The sequence below is a fragment of the Pleurodeles waltl genome, chromosome 8, assembly GCF_031143425.1.
Source record: "Pleurodeles waltl isolate 20211129_DDA chromosome 8, aPleWal1.hap1.20221129, whole genome shotgun sequence".
Classification (NCBI taxonomy): domain Eukaryota; kingdom Metazoa; phylum Chordata; class Amphibia; order Caudata; family Salamandridae; genus Pleurodeles; species Pleurodeles waltl.
Genome location: NC_090447.1, coordinates 1148482071 through 1148502164, shown reverse-complemented (window position 1 = coordinate 1148502164; position 20094 = coordinate 1148482071). Strand labels below are relative to the sequence as shown.

The window sequence follows — 20094 nt, the reverse complement described above, 5'->3', positions numbered from 1 at the left end:
TCCCGACATGCATGCAGAGGGTTCCCCAAGGCCAGCCTCTCTAATTGCCCCGTTGGCCTGGACTGTGACACCTAATATCGGAGTCCGTACTTGCCCGTGTGGGCCTCTGACATGGTTCTTTTGTCTCACATATGTGCGCTACTCCCCCACCCGGGGTCTGTAAATGGGTCAGTGAGCCTCAGCGCTTTACTGTTTATGCCCCTCCCAGGGTCTGTATATTAAGGCTTGTGGCTTTGTGCCCGTTAGTGCCTTTTTTTTCAGCAGTTCTGCTTGCCTCCAGGGTCTGCATAAGGGGCTGGTGACCTCCAGTTCCCTTGCTTTATGCCCCAGCTGGGGTCCACATCATGAGGCCTGTGGCCTCATGCGCGTTGGCTCTTCTCTTAGGGGAACAACACCCAGGCCTTCCCTGTGTTACTCGGACAGCACTGCCTTCCTCCATTGTTTTCTTTGGGCCCTTGAAGCTAGAGCAGCTGAGTCCTCCACACAGACTGGTGCCTATTCTGTCTCTGCCGGTCCCTACGTAAGCCTTAACTAAGCAGGACATCTATGATTCTTTTTCAGAGGAGGAGGCTATTTCTTACCTCCCCATTGATGAACATTTCTGTGACAACATGACTGCTTCCATCCACAAGGAAGTGTCGAAAGCCATGGTGCCGCTGGAACGTAAGCTGATGATTCTCACAGGGCAGTGCATTAGACCCTTTAACTCGAGGGCAGACCTAAAGGGGCTTATCCCCCTCCAGCCTGCGGGGGTACCCAAGACACCTTTACCCTTCCGGAAGCACACCGGTGTCGATCTCGATGCCTTTCCCTGTCATCAGCGCATCTTCCTTGACCAACCACGCAACGATAAGTCAAGCACTTCCGCCCTCTCCCCTACCTGACCAGAGCCCGCCTTCCTCCACTTCCTGCTCCCTGGATGCCTATGATTCCCCAGCCTCTTTCTGCAATCTGGAGCCTGATAGACCCTGGCGACGACAGTCTAGCATTAAGCTTTTGATGCCTTTGATGCCTCTCAACCTGGGATATGTTAGATCCGGATCAGCTCCTTCACTCACGCTCATCCGATTGGGTTCGGGTCCAACAAGGTGGCCGCCTACATGTCAGAACGACTGAGAAAACCTCTTGACAAGGAGGTTTGTGACCGCCTTAGAGTGAATTGCCCCCATCCATCCTTACCAGACTTAAGTGGCCGTGACTCTGGACATAGACCTGCGCATGGCCACCTTCCTGGCTAAATACATTTGGGACCCCAAGAAAGGGATTGATCGGTCCTGACGCTCCTGTCTGGACAAACGTCTGGCTTTAGCAGATCCTCTCACAAAAATCCTGGACATGGCGGAGGATGTCAAGGCCTCCGGTGCATTGATCTCTCCTGATACCCTTTTGGGTTGGGCGCAAGTGGCTATTATATTTCTTGACAATGCCTATTGCACCTTCTCCACAGAATGGAGATGTAGGAAAGTGCCCCTTTTGGCATGATTACCCTCCCACCTTTTGCCTGATATTGATGCTGACTTGACTGAGAGTGTGCTGGGAACCTGCTAACCAGACCCCAGCACCAAAACTGTACGATTGTTCCCACAATTGACACATCTCTTGCACACATTTAAGTCCCTTGTAAAAGGTACCCAAGGTACCAAGGGCCCTGTGACCAGGGAAGGCCCCATGGGCTGCAGCATGTATTATGCCACCCTCGGTGCCCCCTCACTAAGCACATGTGCACTGTGTTGGTGGGGAGAAAAAGGCAAAGTCGACATGGCACTCCTCTCAGGGTACTATGTCCACCAACCACTGCCTGTGGCATTGGCAAGCCACCCCTTTAGCAAGCCTTACTGCCCTACAGCAGGGTGCACTATACCACAGGTGAGGGCATAGCTGCATGAGCAATATGCCCCTACAGTGTCTAAGCCAATTCTTAGTTATTGTGCAGTGTGGCCATACTGTGGACATGGGCTGGGAGTTTGTCATCACGAACTCCACAGTTCCATGATGGCTTCACTGAAGTCTGGGAAGTTTATCAAACTTCTCAGCACAATACACCCACACTGATGCCAGTGCTGGATTTATTGAAAAATGCACGAAGAGGGCATTTTAGAGATGCCCTCTGTATTTTAGACAAACTTTTAGTGCCGGACTGACCAGTCTGTGCCAGCCTGCCACTGCCAGACAAGTGTCTGACCTCATGGGGGAGAGCCGTTTTGCTCTCTGAGGCTAGAAACAAAGCCTGCAATGGGTGGAGGTGCTTCACACCTTCCTCCGCCCCCCAGGAACTGTTCACCTGGCGATGAGCCTCAAAGGCTCAGGCCTCTTGTTACAGTGCCCAGGGCACTCCAGCTAGAGGACATGCCTGCCCCCTGGACAAAGCCCCACTTTTGGTGGCAAGTCCGACGGGAGAATTAGGAAAAACAAGGAGGCGTGACAACTTCAGCTGTGATCATCCCTAAGAGGTCCAGAGCTGAAGTGCCCCCCCACCGCAGAATCTTCAATCTTTGTTAGGAGGACAGGGACCAATAGGGTTAGGAATGTGCCCCCTTCACCAAAGGGAGTGGACACAGGAAGGGTGTAGCCACCCTCGGACAGTAGCCACTGACCCCTGTAACGCCCCTAAATCTAGTATTTAATGGCACCCCTGAACTCAGCTCACCTAAACACCTCAGGTCAGCCCTCTGAAGATTCTGATACTTACCTGCTCGCAGATGTGTTTCCGAGTGCCCCCAATCCCTATAGGACCCCATTCTAATTCTATCCTCTACTTTGACCTCTGCACCCGGCCTGCCCGGTGTTGCTGGTGGTGTAACCCCTGTAGACTAGAACTGTAAGTCGAGTACTTACTGCAAAACTGCACTAACGCTTTTCTTCCCCCAGGACTGTTCTGAAAATTGCACTGTCAACTTTTAAAAGTGAAAAGTCTTACTTGCCTGTAAATCGGTTAAACCGTTTTCTTTACAGCTTCCTACAGGAGAAGGTCTCTCTTGATTAAAATAGACCCCAAGCTAGCAGACTTGGCCACCTCGGAGACAGGCCCTGTGGCAGAGGGAGGCCTGTTTGGCGACCCTTTTATTAAGGAGCTTAGCAAATTTGTTGCCACATTCAATTAAATAAACAAAGCTCAATCCTCAGTCAAAAAGATCTTTACCCCCCTTAAGTTTTTGACAGGGCCGGTTGTGGCAAGGGGCACTCGGCTGGCCACAGGCAACAATAGTCTTCTTCCTGATGCCCAGCCCCTCGACTTTGTAATACCAAGATCCAACCAGATTCAGAGGTTTATACCCCACCTGCGTGCACCCCAGGCAAAGATATTCCAGAGTGGGCCCCTCTAGCGGGTACACCCAGCATTTAGTGAGTGTGCCCTAATTTTCCGGTGTATGGATCGTGGGCAGGATAATGCAATTTCTTCACTAGCGATCCTTGAACTCCTACGCTTGGATCTTGCAGACAGTTCAGGAGTTCTGGATAAAGTTCTACGACTACCCGATATCAAAGGCCCCTGCTTTGCTTCGATTCTCCAAAGAGGAGTCCTTTTTGGTTGACGCCGATGTTCAGGAACTGCTGTCCAGAGGGGCCATCGTTCTTATCTTTTCCCATCCCACATGGTTTCCTCAGCAACCTGGACAAACGCGCCTGCGGAAAACGCCCGGTCATCAATCTCAAGCACTTCAACAAGTGGGTGATGTATCGCCATTTCAAAATGAAGGGCATTTATCTCAGACGCGATCTTCTCCTTTCCAACGATTGGTTGAAACGCTTAGATCTAAAGGACGCCTATCTTATGGTCCCGATTCTCCCCCCTGCCCAATGTTGCTTTCTCCAGTTTGAATGGTGCCACATCACCTAAGAGTTCATGACCCTTTCTTTTGGGTTATCTTCCACCCTGTGGTGCTTTACCAATCTTCCCCGTCCAGTGGTGGAGCTCCTCTGGGCCGGGGCGAAAGTCTGATCGTCTACCTTGAAGATATTCTCTTGAGGCATCAGGATTCGGGGATCTCAACACTTCAACTTCAGTGGACCTTTTCTCTTGTCCAGTCCTCGGGGTTTCTCATAAATGCACAGAAGTCGGTTATGTCCCCCTCACAATCCCTCGTCTTCCTGGCATTTGTGGTTGATTCAGTCCAATCCTCCCTCAGTCTTCCCTCCGGAAAGGTGTCCAAGATTCGACACAAGCTCATTCACGTCCTGGCCAAGCTGATGATGTTTCTGTGACAGATAACCCGGGTTGTAGGCCTTCTCTCGTCCTCCATTCAGGCCATCTTTCCTGGTCCCTTGCATTATCAAAGTCTTCAGCGCCTCAAAATATCCCACCTGCTGAAGGGGCTGACTTACCCCATCGTCCCTCTTACGGACGAGGGGAAAACAGAGATTCTGTGGTGGCTTGCGCACATAGAAGCGTAGAACAGTTGTGCTATTTTCGGATCCCATCCAGATCCCATTACAGAGCCAGATTCCAGCAGTGTTTGATGAGGTGCATGTTGTGGGGAGTTCACCAGCGGAAAATGGTCTGACAATGAGAGCTTTCTGCACAGAAACTGCTTGGAGCTGATGGCCGTCTCCTTTGCAGTCCAATGTTGGATGTAGGAACAGGTTCTGTGCCATGTCCTCCTCAAGATGGACAATGTAGCAGCAGTCCGTTACATCACTCACCTGGGGGGGGATGCGTTCCAAGACTCTGTCAGACCTAGCCAGAAGCTTTTGGGAATACTGTCTGGTGCACCAGATTTCAGCGACTGCAAAACACTTTTTGGGTTCAGGGCAAATGAGTGGCAGACTGGCAATCCCGTTACCTCAGAGATCTCATCCTCTGGTGTTGACTTCTCGGGTGGCTCATTCTTCGTGGACCTATTCGCATCCCGTTTGGACCATCAACGGGACAGGTCCTTCAGCTGGAAGCCGGATCCTCTAGCTCAGGCTGCGGACATGTTCCAGCAATCTTGGGAGGAGGAGAAAGGCTACACTTTTCCCCCCTTCGCTATGATAATGAGATTATCCCCAAAGTGCACCGCCTGCAGGCGGAGGTTGTGGTGATCACTCCTCTTTGGAGATCTCAGGTGTGGTTTCCAGTTCTGATGGAACTTTCCTGGGATTCTCCAATCAGTTTACTCTTGTTTCCTCATCCTCTCTGGGATCTGTCTGGGAATTCCCACCACCTAGTCCTGGAAGGCTCGCTGACCCTAACGGCGGATTACTGTGGAGGTTCGCATGTCCCGGGACTTTTGATCCAAGTTGTGTATCTCCTATCCAAAGCATGGGAAGGTTCCACTGCTAAGCGGAATCGTTCAGCTTGGTCCAGATGGATGAGTTGGTGTTGTTAGTAAAACGTGGATCCCTTGGGGGCTTCCATTGTCCATATCTTGAACTTTCTCGACTTTCTAACCACAGAGGGGTATGGCTTACAGGACGATCAACACCTTCCGTTCTGCACTGTCGGCGGGGCATTCTCTGATTAATGGTCACTCGGTTGGCGAACATCCGATTACGTAGAAACTCCTTTGTGGAGTTCGACTCTCCTTTCCCCCTGCTCCACGCTACTCATCTCTCTGGGACATGAATGTTCTGTTAAACCTTGTTATTTCTTGACCGAGTAATAGTCACCTTTCCCAAAAGCAATTGTCCGCTAAACTAGCATCTTTTATGCTTGAGATCTTGCTGCAGAGTATCCGATATCAGAGCTCTGGATATTACAGGCAGGGTCTTCACTCTGGAACAAGTTAACTTTTATCTGTGGAGGATGAAAACGGACTCCAGAGTAATTTCCTATCCAGCTTTTCCGATGGTGGTTACGTGCTTTAAATCCTATGAATCTATGACAGAAGATTTCCAACCTCCTTGAGAACATCAACTTTTCATTGCTCTTACAAAACCTCGCAGGGCGGTCTCTTCTCCAGTGATCGGCAGGTGGGTGAATTGGGCCATGCAAGAACCTGACATTAATACTAGTGAGTTTGGCTCCCATTCCACCATAGGGGCTATGGCCTCTAAGGCTTTTACCTTGGGTGCCCAGTTGGAAGATATCATAAATGTGGTGGATTGGTCTTCAGACTGTCTTTAAGTTTTTTTACTTTAAACCTCTTCATTCCATGGCATCTGTTGTGGCGAATAAGCTTTGAACTAGCGTAATCCTCGCCTCTGGTGCTAACATAGAATATAAAATTTCCTAGCTCTCGTAACAGAAAGTTTCAATTCTATTAAGGACACAGAGGCAAGGATTATCCACCCGGGGTCATAGATCAACTATGCCACCCCCTGTTCTGTGGATGTTTTGTTTACAATGTAAGTAATCCTTTTACGTTTCTCATTTTTTCTTATGTTTTAAAGTCAATGATGTGTTTCCCCTGATTCTTCCTGTGCCGATTTGTTTCACAGGCATGTTTTGCGGAGTGCTCATTCCTTTGTTTCATAGGAATCAATTCAGGCAATCAGGAGTAGAGGTTGATTTCTGTCTTCAAAGAGGTAGAATCTAGACTGACGAGGACCTATATTGGTGGATTTGCTCTGACGGAATCTATCCCGATGTTCATGGGCGTTCTAGTTTTGTTTGGTTATGGCTGCTGTTATAATAAAATGTAGAATGAATGTATAATCCTCACCTCTGTATCCTTAATAGAATTGAAACTTTCCGTTACTAAAGCAAGGACATTTTATATTTGCTCTACAACATTTAAATATGCTTTCACTTTTATGGCTTCATTATAATACGTAAGACTGCAGCATTGGTTTTGCATCAAGATTTTATGCAGCATTTGTATATGGACTGTGGTAAAATTGAAGCTACATGAATTGGCAGAATGGACTTTCAACATTTCTTTGAGTAAGCAGAAACATATGCACTTTCTTCTGTCCCTCTGGAACAGTGGCAATATTGCTTTCATTTTGGTTTCAGTATATTGGCTCTTGTGATTGAAACTGAATGACATCAAATATATTACAAATGTATAAATACTGTTACAAGTAAAAACAGACCTGTCAAGTTGCCCAGGTCAATGTGTGGTTGAGTTTCTCAAATCCATATTTTTTTCTTTCAATTTTGGGTCTTGTGGTCTTGTTTATTCCATTATAAAACAAGAGTATAAGCCCTAGAATTCAAAGAAAAAACATAGACTGGAGTACCACATCATGCATGGACAGGGGAAACTTGGCTACTGTGTTAAAAACGCAGGTGTTTGGGATAAGCTGGATAGGAATATATAACAGTGACAGGTACATTTAAGATTAAATGTGAGAGTATGTGCTAGAGAGTATATACAGAGTAATTACTATTTCATTTTTGGTTAGGCATGGCAGTATGCTGGAGAACACAAGTAGTGAATGTGAGAAAGTAGCCTCTTTCTACCATGGTTACCCCCACTTTTGGCCTGCTTGTGAGTGTTTGTCAGTGTGCTTTTAGTGTCTTACTGAGATCTGCTAGCCAGGACCCCAGTGCTCATAATTAAAACCCTACTTGTCAGTGTGTTTTGCCTGTCTCACTGGGATCCTGCTAGCCAGGACTCCAGTCCTCATAGTTTGTGGCCTATGTGTGTGTTGTCAGTAGTGCTTAACTGTGTCACTGAAGTTCTGCTAATCAGAACTCCAGTGCTTATGTTCTCTCCACTTCCAAATTAGTCACCATAGTTTAGTGACTTCATATTCCAATTCCAGTTGTCACACTGGACCCCCCCTTATAAGTCCCTAATATATAGTACCTAGGAACCAAGGTCATTGGGGTTCCAGGAGATCCTTATGGGCTGCAGCATTTCTTTTGCCGCCCATAAGGAGCAGTGACAAACCTTTCTTCAGAACTGCCACTGCAACCTCATTGAAATAGTGCCCACACTATTTCACAGCCCTTTTCACTGCACTTAAGTAACCTATAAGTCACCTATATGTCTAACCTGCATTTACTGAAAGGTAAAGGTGCCCCCACGCTGTCCAGGGCTGATTCCCCAGACATCTGGAGTGCAGGGATACCATTACACACATGCCCTACATATAGGTCAATACCTACATGTAGCTTCACAATGGTAACTCCGATCATGGAATTGTCCCCTCATTCCAAATATGGTATTGGGGGGCCAATCCCATGCATCCTGGGGGCTCCACCATGGACCTCCAGTACTGCCAAACCAGCTCTCTGAGGTTTGCACTGCAGCTCCAGCTGCAGCCACCTCACAGACAGGTTAATGCCCTCCTGGGGTCTGAGCAGCACAGTCCCAGGAAGGCAGAACAATGTGTTTCCTTTGGGAGGAGGCTGTTACACCCTCTCCCTTTGGAAATAGGAGTTACAGGCTTGGGAGGGGTAGACTCCCAGAGCCTCTGGAAATGCTTTGAAGGGCACAGATGGTGCCCTCCTTGCATAAGCCAGTCTATACTGGTTCAGGGACCCCCAGCCCCTGCTCTGGCATGAAACTAGACAAAGTAAAAGTGAGTGACCACTCCCCTGTCCAGCACCGCCCCAAGGGTGGTGCCCAGAGTTCCCCCAGTGTGTCCCTGGCGTTAGTCATCTTGGCTTCCAAGGTGTGGGGACACTCTGGAGACCTCTGAGTGGCCAGTGCCAGCAGGTGACGTCAGAGACCCCTCCTGATAGGTGCATACCTGGGTAGGTAGCCAATCCCTCTCTCAGCGCTATGTAGGGTCTCTCCTCTGGGTACTTCCTCAGATTAAGCTTGCAAGACTCCTCCAGGAATTCTCTGCATCCTCTGCTTCAGCTTCTGACTATCGGATCAACTGCAAATTTCTCCAGGAACTGCTGTTACTGCAACAAAGTATCCAGGATGACTCCTGTGACCTGCAACTTCAGCTCCAGCCAGTATTTGCAACAGTTTCCAGGGTGTGCACGCTTCGAGGACTCCCTGTCTTCACCGTGTACCAGAAGAACTGAAGGACTTTTCCAAGACTTCTCCAGGAATCCTCTGCATCCTCTGCTTCAGCTTCTGACTGTCGGATCAACTACAGATTTCTCCAGGAACCGCTGTTACTGCAACAAAGTATCCAGGACGACTCCTGTGACGTGCAACTTCAGCTCCAGCCAGTATTTGCAACAGTTTCCAAGGTGTGCACGCTTCGAGGACTCCCTGTCTTCACCGTGTACCAGAAGAACTGAAGGACTTTCCCGTGGAGTGACAGAGTCACTTCCCGGCTTTTGCAGGAACCTTCTGCGACGACGACCGGTTCTCTGGGACTCCTCTCCTGACAACAGGCGTGCTCCCTGGAACAAAGGCGGTGGACCAGCACGACCCAGACTGTCCTAGAACCAGCTGCCCAACTTTGGTGGAGGTAAGAGCGTGCCTTCCCGGTTTGCGACAGTACCCCTGTGCACCCCATCATCTCCAGCTTCTTGGGCTTCTGTGCACTTCTTCCAAGAATCCTTCGTGCACAGTGTAGCCTAGGTCCCCAGCACGCCATCCTGTGATGCACAACTCGCTGAGTTTTTCTCCGGCGGCCTGGGACCTTCTTTTGTTGTGCTGCACCAACCACACTTTGCATCTTCTTTGTCCCTGTGTCCTTGGACTCCCGTGGGTGCTGCCTGGCCTTCTGTGGGCTCTCTTCAGTGTTGGGAGCCACCTCTCCCTCCTCAGTCTGAGTTGAGGCCCCCAGGTCCCTCCTTGGTCCAGGCAGCACCATTTTGACGCAAACCGCGACCTTGCTTGAACCAAGGCTTCTTGGACGAATCCAGCGACCCAAACTGCCTGCATCCAACATCTCGACGTGGGACATCTCCTGCACCACGCAGGAACCCGCAGCCATCTTCTTTGGTGTTCTTCTGCAGACTTCTTCTAACTGGAGAATCCTCTTTTGCACCATCTTCTAGGTTGGCTGGGGCTCCTGTCCTTCCTGGAATGTTCTGCGACTTCTGAACTTGGTCTCCTCTCTTCACAGATCTTCAGGTCCAGGAATCCACAATTTGTTGATTGCAGTCTTGCTTGGTTCTTGCAATATCTCTTATCACGACTTGTAGTGTGTCCTGAGGAAACTTGGAGTACTTTCCTGGGCTCTCGGTGGGGTACTTTACTTACCTCTGGTGTGTTCTTACACTCCCAGCACCCCTGTACACACTACACTTGCCTAAGGGGGAATTCATGATTCGCATTACACTTTCTTAGTATATGGTTTGTGTTGCCCATAGGCCTATTGCATTCTATTGTATTTTCTACTGTTTGCACTATTCTATGACTATTTACGTACCTGATTTTGGTCTCTAGTGTATATATTGTGTATAATACTTACCTCCAGAAGGAGTATTGTCTATAAGATGTTTTTGGGCTTGTGTCACTAAAGTAAAGTACCTTTATTTTTAGTAACACTGAATATTGTCTTTTATTGTGTATAAGTACTGTGTAACTATAGTGGTATTTCAGGAGCTTTGCATGTCTCCTAATTCAGCCTAAGGTGCTCTGCTGCAGCTACCTCTAGACAGCCTAAGCTGTTAGAATACTGCCTACATTTCACTAATAAGGGATAACTGGACCTGGTATAAGGTGTAAGTACCTTAGGTACCCATGACAAACCAGGCCAGCCTCCTACAGTGGATCATATGCAGTAGCATGCATACCTCTAAATGTAGCTATCCTTCAGAATTGACAGCAGAAGTTCATAATGCAAACTCAGCAGCAGAAACATTGGAACATGAGCAGAGTCTTGAACCTAAAGGTGTGAAAATGTGTCAGAAATTATGAATTCATATGCAGTCTTGAAAGTAAAGGGAAGAATACTAGTAGTGTAGACACCTGCAAGAGAGAAACAAGACTTATACTATTCACAGAAAATGTTTCCCAATAAACATGTTTTTTAGAAGATACTTGAAGACAGGAAAAGGAAGAAACATTCCTGACAGGTCCTTGTAGAGCATTCCAAATTCCAGATGTTATCTGAGAAAGATCTGTGCAGTGTTTTTCTTGAACAGTGGTGTTCAGATAATTCTTTGCCTTTGAGGTAGGCATCTGGTACTATAGCGGTTCAGAACTTCGACTATGAATCATGAAGTTCCCATTGTGTATCAACAAGTAGAGATTTGAGGTGTGTAAGATGTAGTCATGTTTTTTGGTGTTGATCACAAATTTCACCCTCTCCAGATTTAACTAGGATTCAACGCCAGTAAGGAAGGCCAACCCATAATATTGGTGTGTTATTACTATGTTCTCTTCTCTGTTGCTAATTTCGTATCTTTTGTTGAGACTATGGGCCCAGTTCACAAATTATTTTCAGCTGTAAATGTGTACAAGGAGAAAAGGCAGCCTTAAGAAAGTCACATGAATGCTGTAATAGGGCACCAAGTTTCAGCCATGGCTTTCCAGGTGTATTGTCACACCAGATGTGCAATCACAAAAGTGTAAAAATAAGTTCAGACAGTTCTAGAACTCTTTCTCTACTGTTACCCATTTTTTTGTTAATCTGGCATTATATGTTTTAAGTTTTTCAGCTTTTGAATCTGAAATCTTACAGATTTAAGTCTTGGCTTGCATATGGTATTAGAGGTGAAGGGTTCACCCTTTAAGATAATGGCAAGTTTTGCTACAATACCAGCACGCCTAATAGCTTTAAGCCAACTTTGGCTATTATGTGGGTAAGCTTTAGGGGTGAGCAAAATAAATTCATTCTTTGAACAACTGAATTACAAGAATGTTGGTATTATCCATTTATGTATTAATTGTCGAAATGGCTTGTTCTAGGGAGTATGTTAAGGAGTGTCCAGTTTACAATGACGTGGGTGTTATCAATGTACTGATAAAAGGGTGTGTAAATGTAGTCCAAAAAAAACATCTTTAGGTTCTTGTAGCATTTGCAATGTACCTGGCCTTTGATGTTATTGCTTATCAAGTTACTACAATCCTTTGTATTATCGGTCATAATTCACACATTTTCCGTAAATATCCTTGTATTATTCAGAAACATTTTGCCTATTAGATGAAAGTATTTCTCACATTCTCTGTAGATCTGTTGTTTGCAGCTTGATGTTCCTCAACAATCACCAGGACCATGGCCAGTTCAAAGTGTGCCAAGCGTATTCAAGCCTCATTTATATCCTTTGTGGTGGCCCAAAAAGCCTTTGGTGTAGCACAAGGACAGTTTCTACTGTACGTCAGCATATAATATAGTACATGAGGTGTAGCCCATGCACCCGGACGCTCCACCTTCCCTCTTACTATTTTGGCCGCTGTTGGACCTAGGGGGCCCAAGACACTTAGGCCCTCATTAAGACATTGGCGGCAAATGCCGCCTACCGCCACGGCGACGGCCGCCAACATACCAGTGCTGTGGTTACTGGCCGTCCATGCAATTATGACCGTAGCCGAAATTCCGCCAGAAGGCTTGCGGAATTCCGGCGACGGTCATGGCGGCAGACATCGGTAAGGTGGTGCCACACCAGCAAAACACCACACGGTATCATGTTCCATGCAAGCAGGTAAGTCGGGTTCTCCGACAGGAGAGGGGGGTGGGGGTGTTATGTGTGTGTGTGGGTGTGTGTGTGACTGTTTGAATGCATGCAAGCGTGTGTAATGCATGTGTGCATGAGTAGGTGTGTGTGTACGTGCATGTTGTGTCCTGTGATTGCATGTATGCCTGGATGTATGTTGTGAAGTGTTGCAGCGAGTGTGTATAAATTTATGCATGCGTGGGTGAATGTGTGTATGCGTGTGTGTATGGGTGTGTATGTATGTGCGTGTATGTGTGTGTATATGTGGGGGAGGGAGGGCGGGGCAGACCCCTAACAGTGCCAGGGAACAAATTCCCTGGCACTTATAGTGCCTACCGCCATGGTTTCCGTGGCGGTACAGAAACCACGGAAACCATGGCAGTGGGTGGTGTCATAATGCCATGGGCGGCCTAGTGACGGCTGGGGGGCTGGAGACTGTAGTCTCCAGCCCGGCGGTCGTTACCGCCGTGGGCGGGTGGTGTGTTAATATGGCGGTTTGGCTTTGGCCAAACCGCTAATCTCATAATAGTAGAGGTATGTACCGCCAGCCTGTTGGCGGTAACACCTCAACTATTGCTCTGACCGCCGCGTGTCGTAATGACCCCCTTAGTATCGCGTTTATACAAGACCATGTCAATAGCCTAGGACCCCCTTCTCTGCAAAGGAGCATGGGAGCAAGAACTGGAGGTATATGGGAGAAGCACAGTGGAAAATGATCTGCGCACTGGTACGCTTGGGATCCTGCAATGCCCGATTCAAATTAGTACATTTTGATTACATACATCATACGTCGCACCTTTACTGCTCCATAGTGATCTATCTGAATAGGACAGGAGGATGCCATTACTGCCAGGAGCAAAACTCTACTTTCCTGGACTTAGCCTGGCACTGTCCACCAATTAATGATGTCTGGAACAAGGTACTACAGTGATTAGGAATGGTGGGGTAGTAGGGGTCCATAGAGAGAAATTCAGTAACTTGCCTGTTGGATGATATTAAGAGACACAAAGGTAAGAAGATGGAATGGAAATTTGTACACTAACCCTGTTATTAAAGAAGCGAAGGGTTGCAGTCACTTGGATGGGTCAAGCAGGGCCCAGTGTGGGAGGTTGGGTGTGTGATGTTAGAGAGTGGGTGGTGGCAGAGGAGATAAGACTTCGTCAGTGTAGCCTATACTAGAGAGTTGCAGAAAATTTACAAATGTGGGAGACGATCCTAACCAGGTTTGAAAGAAGGGAGGAGGGATCACTGAATGTAACCTCAGAATCAACGGAATGAGAAACTACAAACGTTAATGCTTTGCTCCTTATAGTAACAGAAGGGGAAATGGAAGGGATATAATTGTGACAGATCCATGAAATAACGGATGTTGATATGTGGTAAAATATTAATAGCTTATGAGAGCGGGGAGGACGACTGTATCGTTATTGTTCAATTTGTATTGTACTTGTTGGTACTGAAATTCAATAAAGCAATTTCAATAAAAAAGCGTATTCAAGACTCACATAAGACAAGATGGGCAGAAATGGTTATAAAACTTTCCTCCTTGCAGGCAATAACTGCTGCAATTCTTTCAATAGAATTGTGTGTTTGAAGGGATGGTACCAACACCAGTGAAGATGATGGGGTCATGAGTCCTTTGAAGCTTTGGTTTGGGTGATTGAGAATGCCTCTGCTTTAGAACCTCTGTGCTGTACCGCCACTGATATACCACTGTTCTGGCATGCAGACTGGGCCTAATTTAGGAGCAACTTTCTATTCATGTCACTCAAATAAATTGGTTTCCTTTTAGTTTCAAGTAATATGGGTTTAATAGAATCGGGCAAGAGCAAAGATCACATAGAGAAGTAGGTCTCCTTTTAGAATGACAGCTACTCTCAGCTCGCAAGATATAGCCTACATTCCAATAATACAGCAAGTGAAAGACTGGGAGGAAATCTCAGTAATATGCAGTAGAAACAATAAAATCAGTGCACATAGATGGTACTGAGGGCCTGATTTATGAAAAGTTAGCACCGTCTTTGTGTAATTTTTTGACACAAAAGCGGCGCAAACTTCCAAAAATGTAATTATTATTTTGTACGTTTTCAAAAAATTTACGCAAAGGCAGCGCTAACTTTTCATAACTCAGGCCCTGAATACCTTAGTACCGCTTAAGTGTCCTGAAGCTCGTTAACGATGGATATCTACTGTCGAAGAGGAGCCTTCACTTTACAGCTTCAGAAATTCATGGCCAAGCTGAAAATAATACTAAGCTTTTGCTTAGATTGTCTGAATCTGTGTCGTGGATGTATGAAAGCTGTGATGTCCATAGTCAAAGCTCCTGTCTCTGTGTTGATTCTGGGATGCAGTGTCTCAGGAAAGATCTGTATCATCTATGTGGTTAGTGTATTTTCATGAAAAATATACAGAAAGCAGTGTATTCTAGCGTGCATGCGCATAGTAATGGAGTGTCCTATCGACCTACAGGTAAGTGAAGTGGACATATCCGTAGACGTCTGATGATGTTTTGTTTTTTTACCTCAAGAAACCGTTCAGTTTTACTCCAAAAACGCAGGAGCATTGCTCACCAGTTTTATTTTGGTACTGAATGCTCTGTCAGGAGGTTTCCTTTAAAATAGAATTGACAAAGTTGATGTTTGACTTCAAGCTGTGTCTGTCTTGCTATCAGTTTACACACAGTGCATCGTGTTGAGATTCTTGATGTGTGAAATGGTTTCCGAGATCTTCTTTCTCTTTGAACTATAGGAGCCTTATGACGTGGTGCCAATCGGACAGAGAAGAGCATGGTGTTGGTGCATGTGCTTTGGACTGGCTTTTATGCTAGCTGGTGTGATACTTGGAGGTGCATACCTGTACAAATATTTGACAGTGCAGGTAGGTGCCAGCATTTGTATTTTTGGGAAGGAAGGGGGAGCCCGACCTTACACCATTTTATTGCAAACACAAATGTATCTATAAAATGGGCTCAGCAAATGTCATCAATATTATTTGACGTGGCTTCCCTCGCAAAGCAAAGCCTTAGAATTTTTTTATTTACTATTTCTTGTGTAATTCGATACATTTCCTTTGCCATTGTGCACATCACCAGAGTATGTCCACAGGGAATCTTTCTCTTCTTCAGTTATTCATTGCCCACAGAAAGCAAGTCAATCTTTTTTATCAGACATCTTAAAACCCATTTTCAGCATGAGTTCCAGATTTTGTGGAGCTTGTTAATGAAGGCCATAATTAATTACGATGTATTATGACATCATAGACGTTTTAGGGCCTCTTTTGAAATGCTATATTCTACTATTTGTTTTATTTGTTCATTATTTTTAGTTAGTCACAGAAACCAGTCCCATTAAATAAAGTAATTACAAGGACCAAGACAACACATTTTTTAACTAAATTTATGAAAATTTACTTATTAACATTTACAAAGTTGTTTCTCATTTCAGTTAAAAACTATTAAATCATAGTACGTTAAATTCAGCCTTCGTTCCCGGATTGACGCTATACCTTATTCTGTTGTCCTAAGTGCTCTCATTTTTTACCAACCAACCTCCTTCTGGCTGAGGCAGTAGAAACGACAATAATCAGCATTTCAAATGAAAGAGCAGCAACAATTTAATTTTGTTTATAACAAGATGTCATGATGTTGAAAATCTGTTCTCTGGCAGCGGGTCTTAGTCTCCTCTGCCAGGCTTTTAAAAATGTACGTTGCTAAGGAAAATTGTCTGTTGTTGACATTTCAGTTAATTCTCCTGCTTATCAAAAGTTAGTCAACTGTCAGAGTTCTGGATGCTGTCAGGATTAGTGAATAGAATACAATCCCAGCCCTTCAGGAGTGAAATGTCTAGCTTTATTAATGGTCAGGGAGATGACTCATTGTCACAGGTAGAAGGTTAGTATTATGTGAGACACTTTTGAGACTGGGGAAAAGACAAAGCCTGAACAAAAACAAGCATACTCTTAGAGTACCCACTATGCCTTCCCACTGTTTTTGGCTTACCTACTTTTTTCCTGTGACAAATTCTTTACACAAAAAGATGGCCTATCTAGGTCAGCTAGGTTGGATTGATATCAAGCATTCAATGCTAGCGCATGGACAAAACATTGTGACTTTTGGCATCAGTATATTTCACAGGTCAGTAGGATAAGAAATGCCCTTTTTCAGCAGTCTTCTGGGGGTTTTTCCTTGATAGTCTTCTTCATTGTTAGAGCTTTTATGGCTGCACTGTCAGACGTACCGCCACATGAGCCAGCGTTGCTCAGACTGTAAGGCAAAAGAAACTATGCGTCAGTAGTGTTGCAGCTTGAGATTTCCCCTGAGGGGTACTTAGGTGAGTCTTCTCTCTTGTGGAGCTTGCTTCCAGGAGAAAGTCACTGCTTGAGATTATTCCCTAGTGGAGCAAGTTTGTGCTAATGAGTTGAGAGAGAAGAGCTCTTACGTCCTAGGAGAGGTCTTTATCTCCTGGTTTGCCGTCCTGCTTCTGCACATCCACAATGGCAGAAAGCAATAGATGCACATCAGGTTGATATTTGTGAGGAGTGGTTTAGGAGGTACCAAAGGGACATCCATTATCTACCATCAACAAGTGGTCTGCCTTGACGATGCCCTCCCATGACTCGAGGGACAGCGATGAGGTTTTGGGCACTGGTGAGGGGGAGCAGTCCCCTCCCGTGGTGACTCCCATGACAGCAGACAAAATTGTGTGAGAGATTAATCCAGGATGTGCCATCCCTTGGGTGACTGACGATTGGAGCCCCCCACTGGGACTCACTGAGAACATTGAAAGAAAAGATGGGCAACAAAGCCCAGTAGCACAAGGTGGCAAAACAGAACTGCAAGAACCAACTGGAGAATCAATGTTGGGGACACGCACTGAAGTCATGTCACATGTGTAGTGCAGGAGAGTCCGTCCTCACTTTCTTATCCTGGAATATGAATATGGGCAGCAAGCTCAAACGGGGAACGGTAACAAAATATCTGGGGAGGAATACATTAGACATTGTTCTGTTAGATGAAACTCACCTGTTGGGTAACAATTGTGGCTTCCTGGGTAAAGGTAGATACACATTATTAGACAATGTGGTATTCACGAGGGGCTTCTGGGTACTTGCATCCTAGCCTGTAAATCCCTTCCCTACCTCATGTCGGAGACATGGGTTGATCCACAGGTCTTTTCAGTGACTACAAGGGGCATATGGCTTGGGGAGTAATGGTATTTCCCCCTGGGACTTCAAGCCCAGGATGTAGCCAAAATGTGGAGATGAATTACATCCATCCCCGAGGAACTGCTGGTTGTGGGAAGAGATTAGAATTTGATTCAGGGGGAACTAGACAGACTAATCAAGGGTTGGAAGATTCCCCGAGACGATGCTAGATTGAGGAACTTTCCAGGGTCACTGAGGATGGAGGACCCTTGGCGAGCAGCACACCCCTGTGAGAGGCATTTCTCCTTTGCGGCCAGCGCACTGCAGTCGATGTCCTATTTCACCTACTTTCTTGTCCCAGTGGAGCAAGTAGGCAGATGTAGGAACATGCAGTACTTGCAGTGGGGAGGTTCCAGACCACTCTCAGCTGAATATGAGCATCGAGAGCCTAGTAAGCAGCCTGTATTGAGGCCGCGTGGGTGGCGTTTGGGAGTTGGCCCACCAGGAATCCCAGATCCTTGTTCTGGGCTAAACAACATAGATTGTATGAAGAAATAAGACTAGGAAGCTGTTGGCATGGATGGCACGGAAGGAAAAGGGCCAGGGGTGGATGCCAGGGATATTGACAGGGGATGCCTGATAGGAACTGGCCCGGAGACAGCACAGGCCTCTGCTGGCTATCTGGCAACTCTCTATGGTCAGGGGTGGAACAGCGGCCGGTCAAGAGAATAGAGTGAATTCCTTTGGGATGGTCCAGTGGTGTGCCCAGAAGAGGGGGCAGCAACATCACATGATGGAGACCTGCAGGAGGGGGGAACTAGTGGAAGCACTGATGCAGTTGAAAGGGGGGTAAGTCACTGGGCCCTAACAGATTTTCGGCAGAGTTCTTTCATTGTGTGAAGCGGCTGGTGGTGAAACCACTCCACACAGTGTACATGGAGGCATGATCCCAGAGGATATTGCCCACAGATCTTTACCAAGTAGACACTGTTTTGATTCATAAATCGGGCAAACCCACGGGCTTATGCTCCATGACCCAGCTGATCTCTCTCCTCAGTATCATAACCAAGGTTATGTTGAAGGTCTTGGCGAATCACTTGTTGCCAGTGATACATACCATTATAGCCCCTGACCAATCGAGTTTTATGCCATATAGTTCTACCAGACACAACCTCGAATGCTTCTTCAAATGTTTAGCTTGGGAAAACTGCTTTCAGGAGCCAGCAACTCTGCTGGCACGCGCTGGAATGGCCCTACTATATGTATGGAGCTCCTGTCTGGTGCTTTGGCCCCTCTTTTTGAGTCTGGGTTCGGTTATTGTACACTGGCCCTACAGCTTGTGTCAGGGTTAACAATACCATCTCGGCCAGCTTTGCATTGAAGAGGGGGCGAGGCAGGGCTGCCCGCTGTCCATGCTACTCTTTTCAGTAGCCAGGGAAGCAGTGACGCGTTGGATCCACAGAGATTCCTGTTGCGCGACTTGTGATGGGAACATGACTGGGAAGACGCTCTCTCTCTGTATGCAGACAATGTCTTATTATACTTGGCTGAGCCGGAGAGATCCATTGAAAGGATTTTGGAGATTATTTATGTCTGGTCTCCGCATAAACTGGGACAAATCTTGTCTCTACCCCCTTGCGAAATGGAGGCCCAAGAGGAGTTTGAGCTGTTCGGTCCCTGTTGAGGAGCAGGGATTCAGGTACCCAGGCATTTACATCACCAGAGATTGCCAGTTATTCTACAGTAATCTCAACAGGTTCCTTGGAGAAAAGGGAAAGACGTGGGTAGACAATGTAAATTGACATTATCTCTGTTGGGGTGTGCAGCACTTTATAAGATGATCTATTTACCCAAATTCCTGTTTTTTAGGTCCAGGCAGCTTCTTTAAATACGTGGTGGCCACAACGAGATTGCTGTTCTGGGTTGGCGGGACCTGGAGGCTATCACAGTTGGCCTTGACCAGAAAGGCTCAGTGGGGTTATCTCTATCCTGGACCTTCGCCTATACTATTAGAAACACAGAAGGTTGTGGTAACAATTGGTCATTCACAGAACAAAGAAAATCCTCATTGGCAGTGGATAGTAGAGCTATGGCGCCGGGAAGCTATATTAAACAACTATATGGCAAAGTGCATTTGACACACCTCCCCCTGCTATGGTGGTCAGTGCTTGCAGAAGGGCCACAAAGAATATCGGATGGCAGGGAGTCTTCACAGTGAAAACTCTTCCTGGGATGCGGATATACTGGCGCTGCTACAGAGAGTAGAAGAGGGGGACTAAATAGGATCTCCTGGTGATCTCGAAGCTTGGGGACCTATGGAATGAAGGGGCCTGATCCACTTTGAACTACTACAGATTGAATACGAACTGATGGGGAGCCAGTACCTGTGTTATATTCAGAAGTGGACCTCATTAAGGGATGTGTAGGTCACATTGAGGAAATCCCGGATGAGAGCCCTCTAAAGTTCTAGGTGGTTTGCGCCCCCCTGCACAGATACACCATATCAGCAATGTACAATACTCTGTTTGTCAACAGTACCCCGCTACTCTGGGACCTGAGAGAGAGTT

The 20094-nt window shown here is 46.5% G+C and overlaps 1 protein-coding gene across 1 annotated transcript in view; it reads left to right on the top strand.

The window, feature by feature from the left end:
- The window catches only part of ITM2B (integral membrane protein 2B), a 144118-nt gene that overhangs the window by 61931 nt on the left and 62093 nt on the right, over positions 1 to 20094 (top strand). The window contains exon 2 of the mRNA XM_069205382.1: positions 15134 to 15262. Within this exon, the coding sequence (XP_069061483.1) occupies positions 15134 to 15262 (129 nt within the window). The remainder of the gene's footprint in view (positions 1 to 15133; positions 15263 to 20094) is intronic.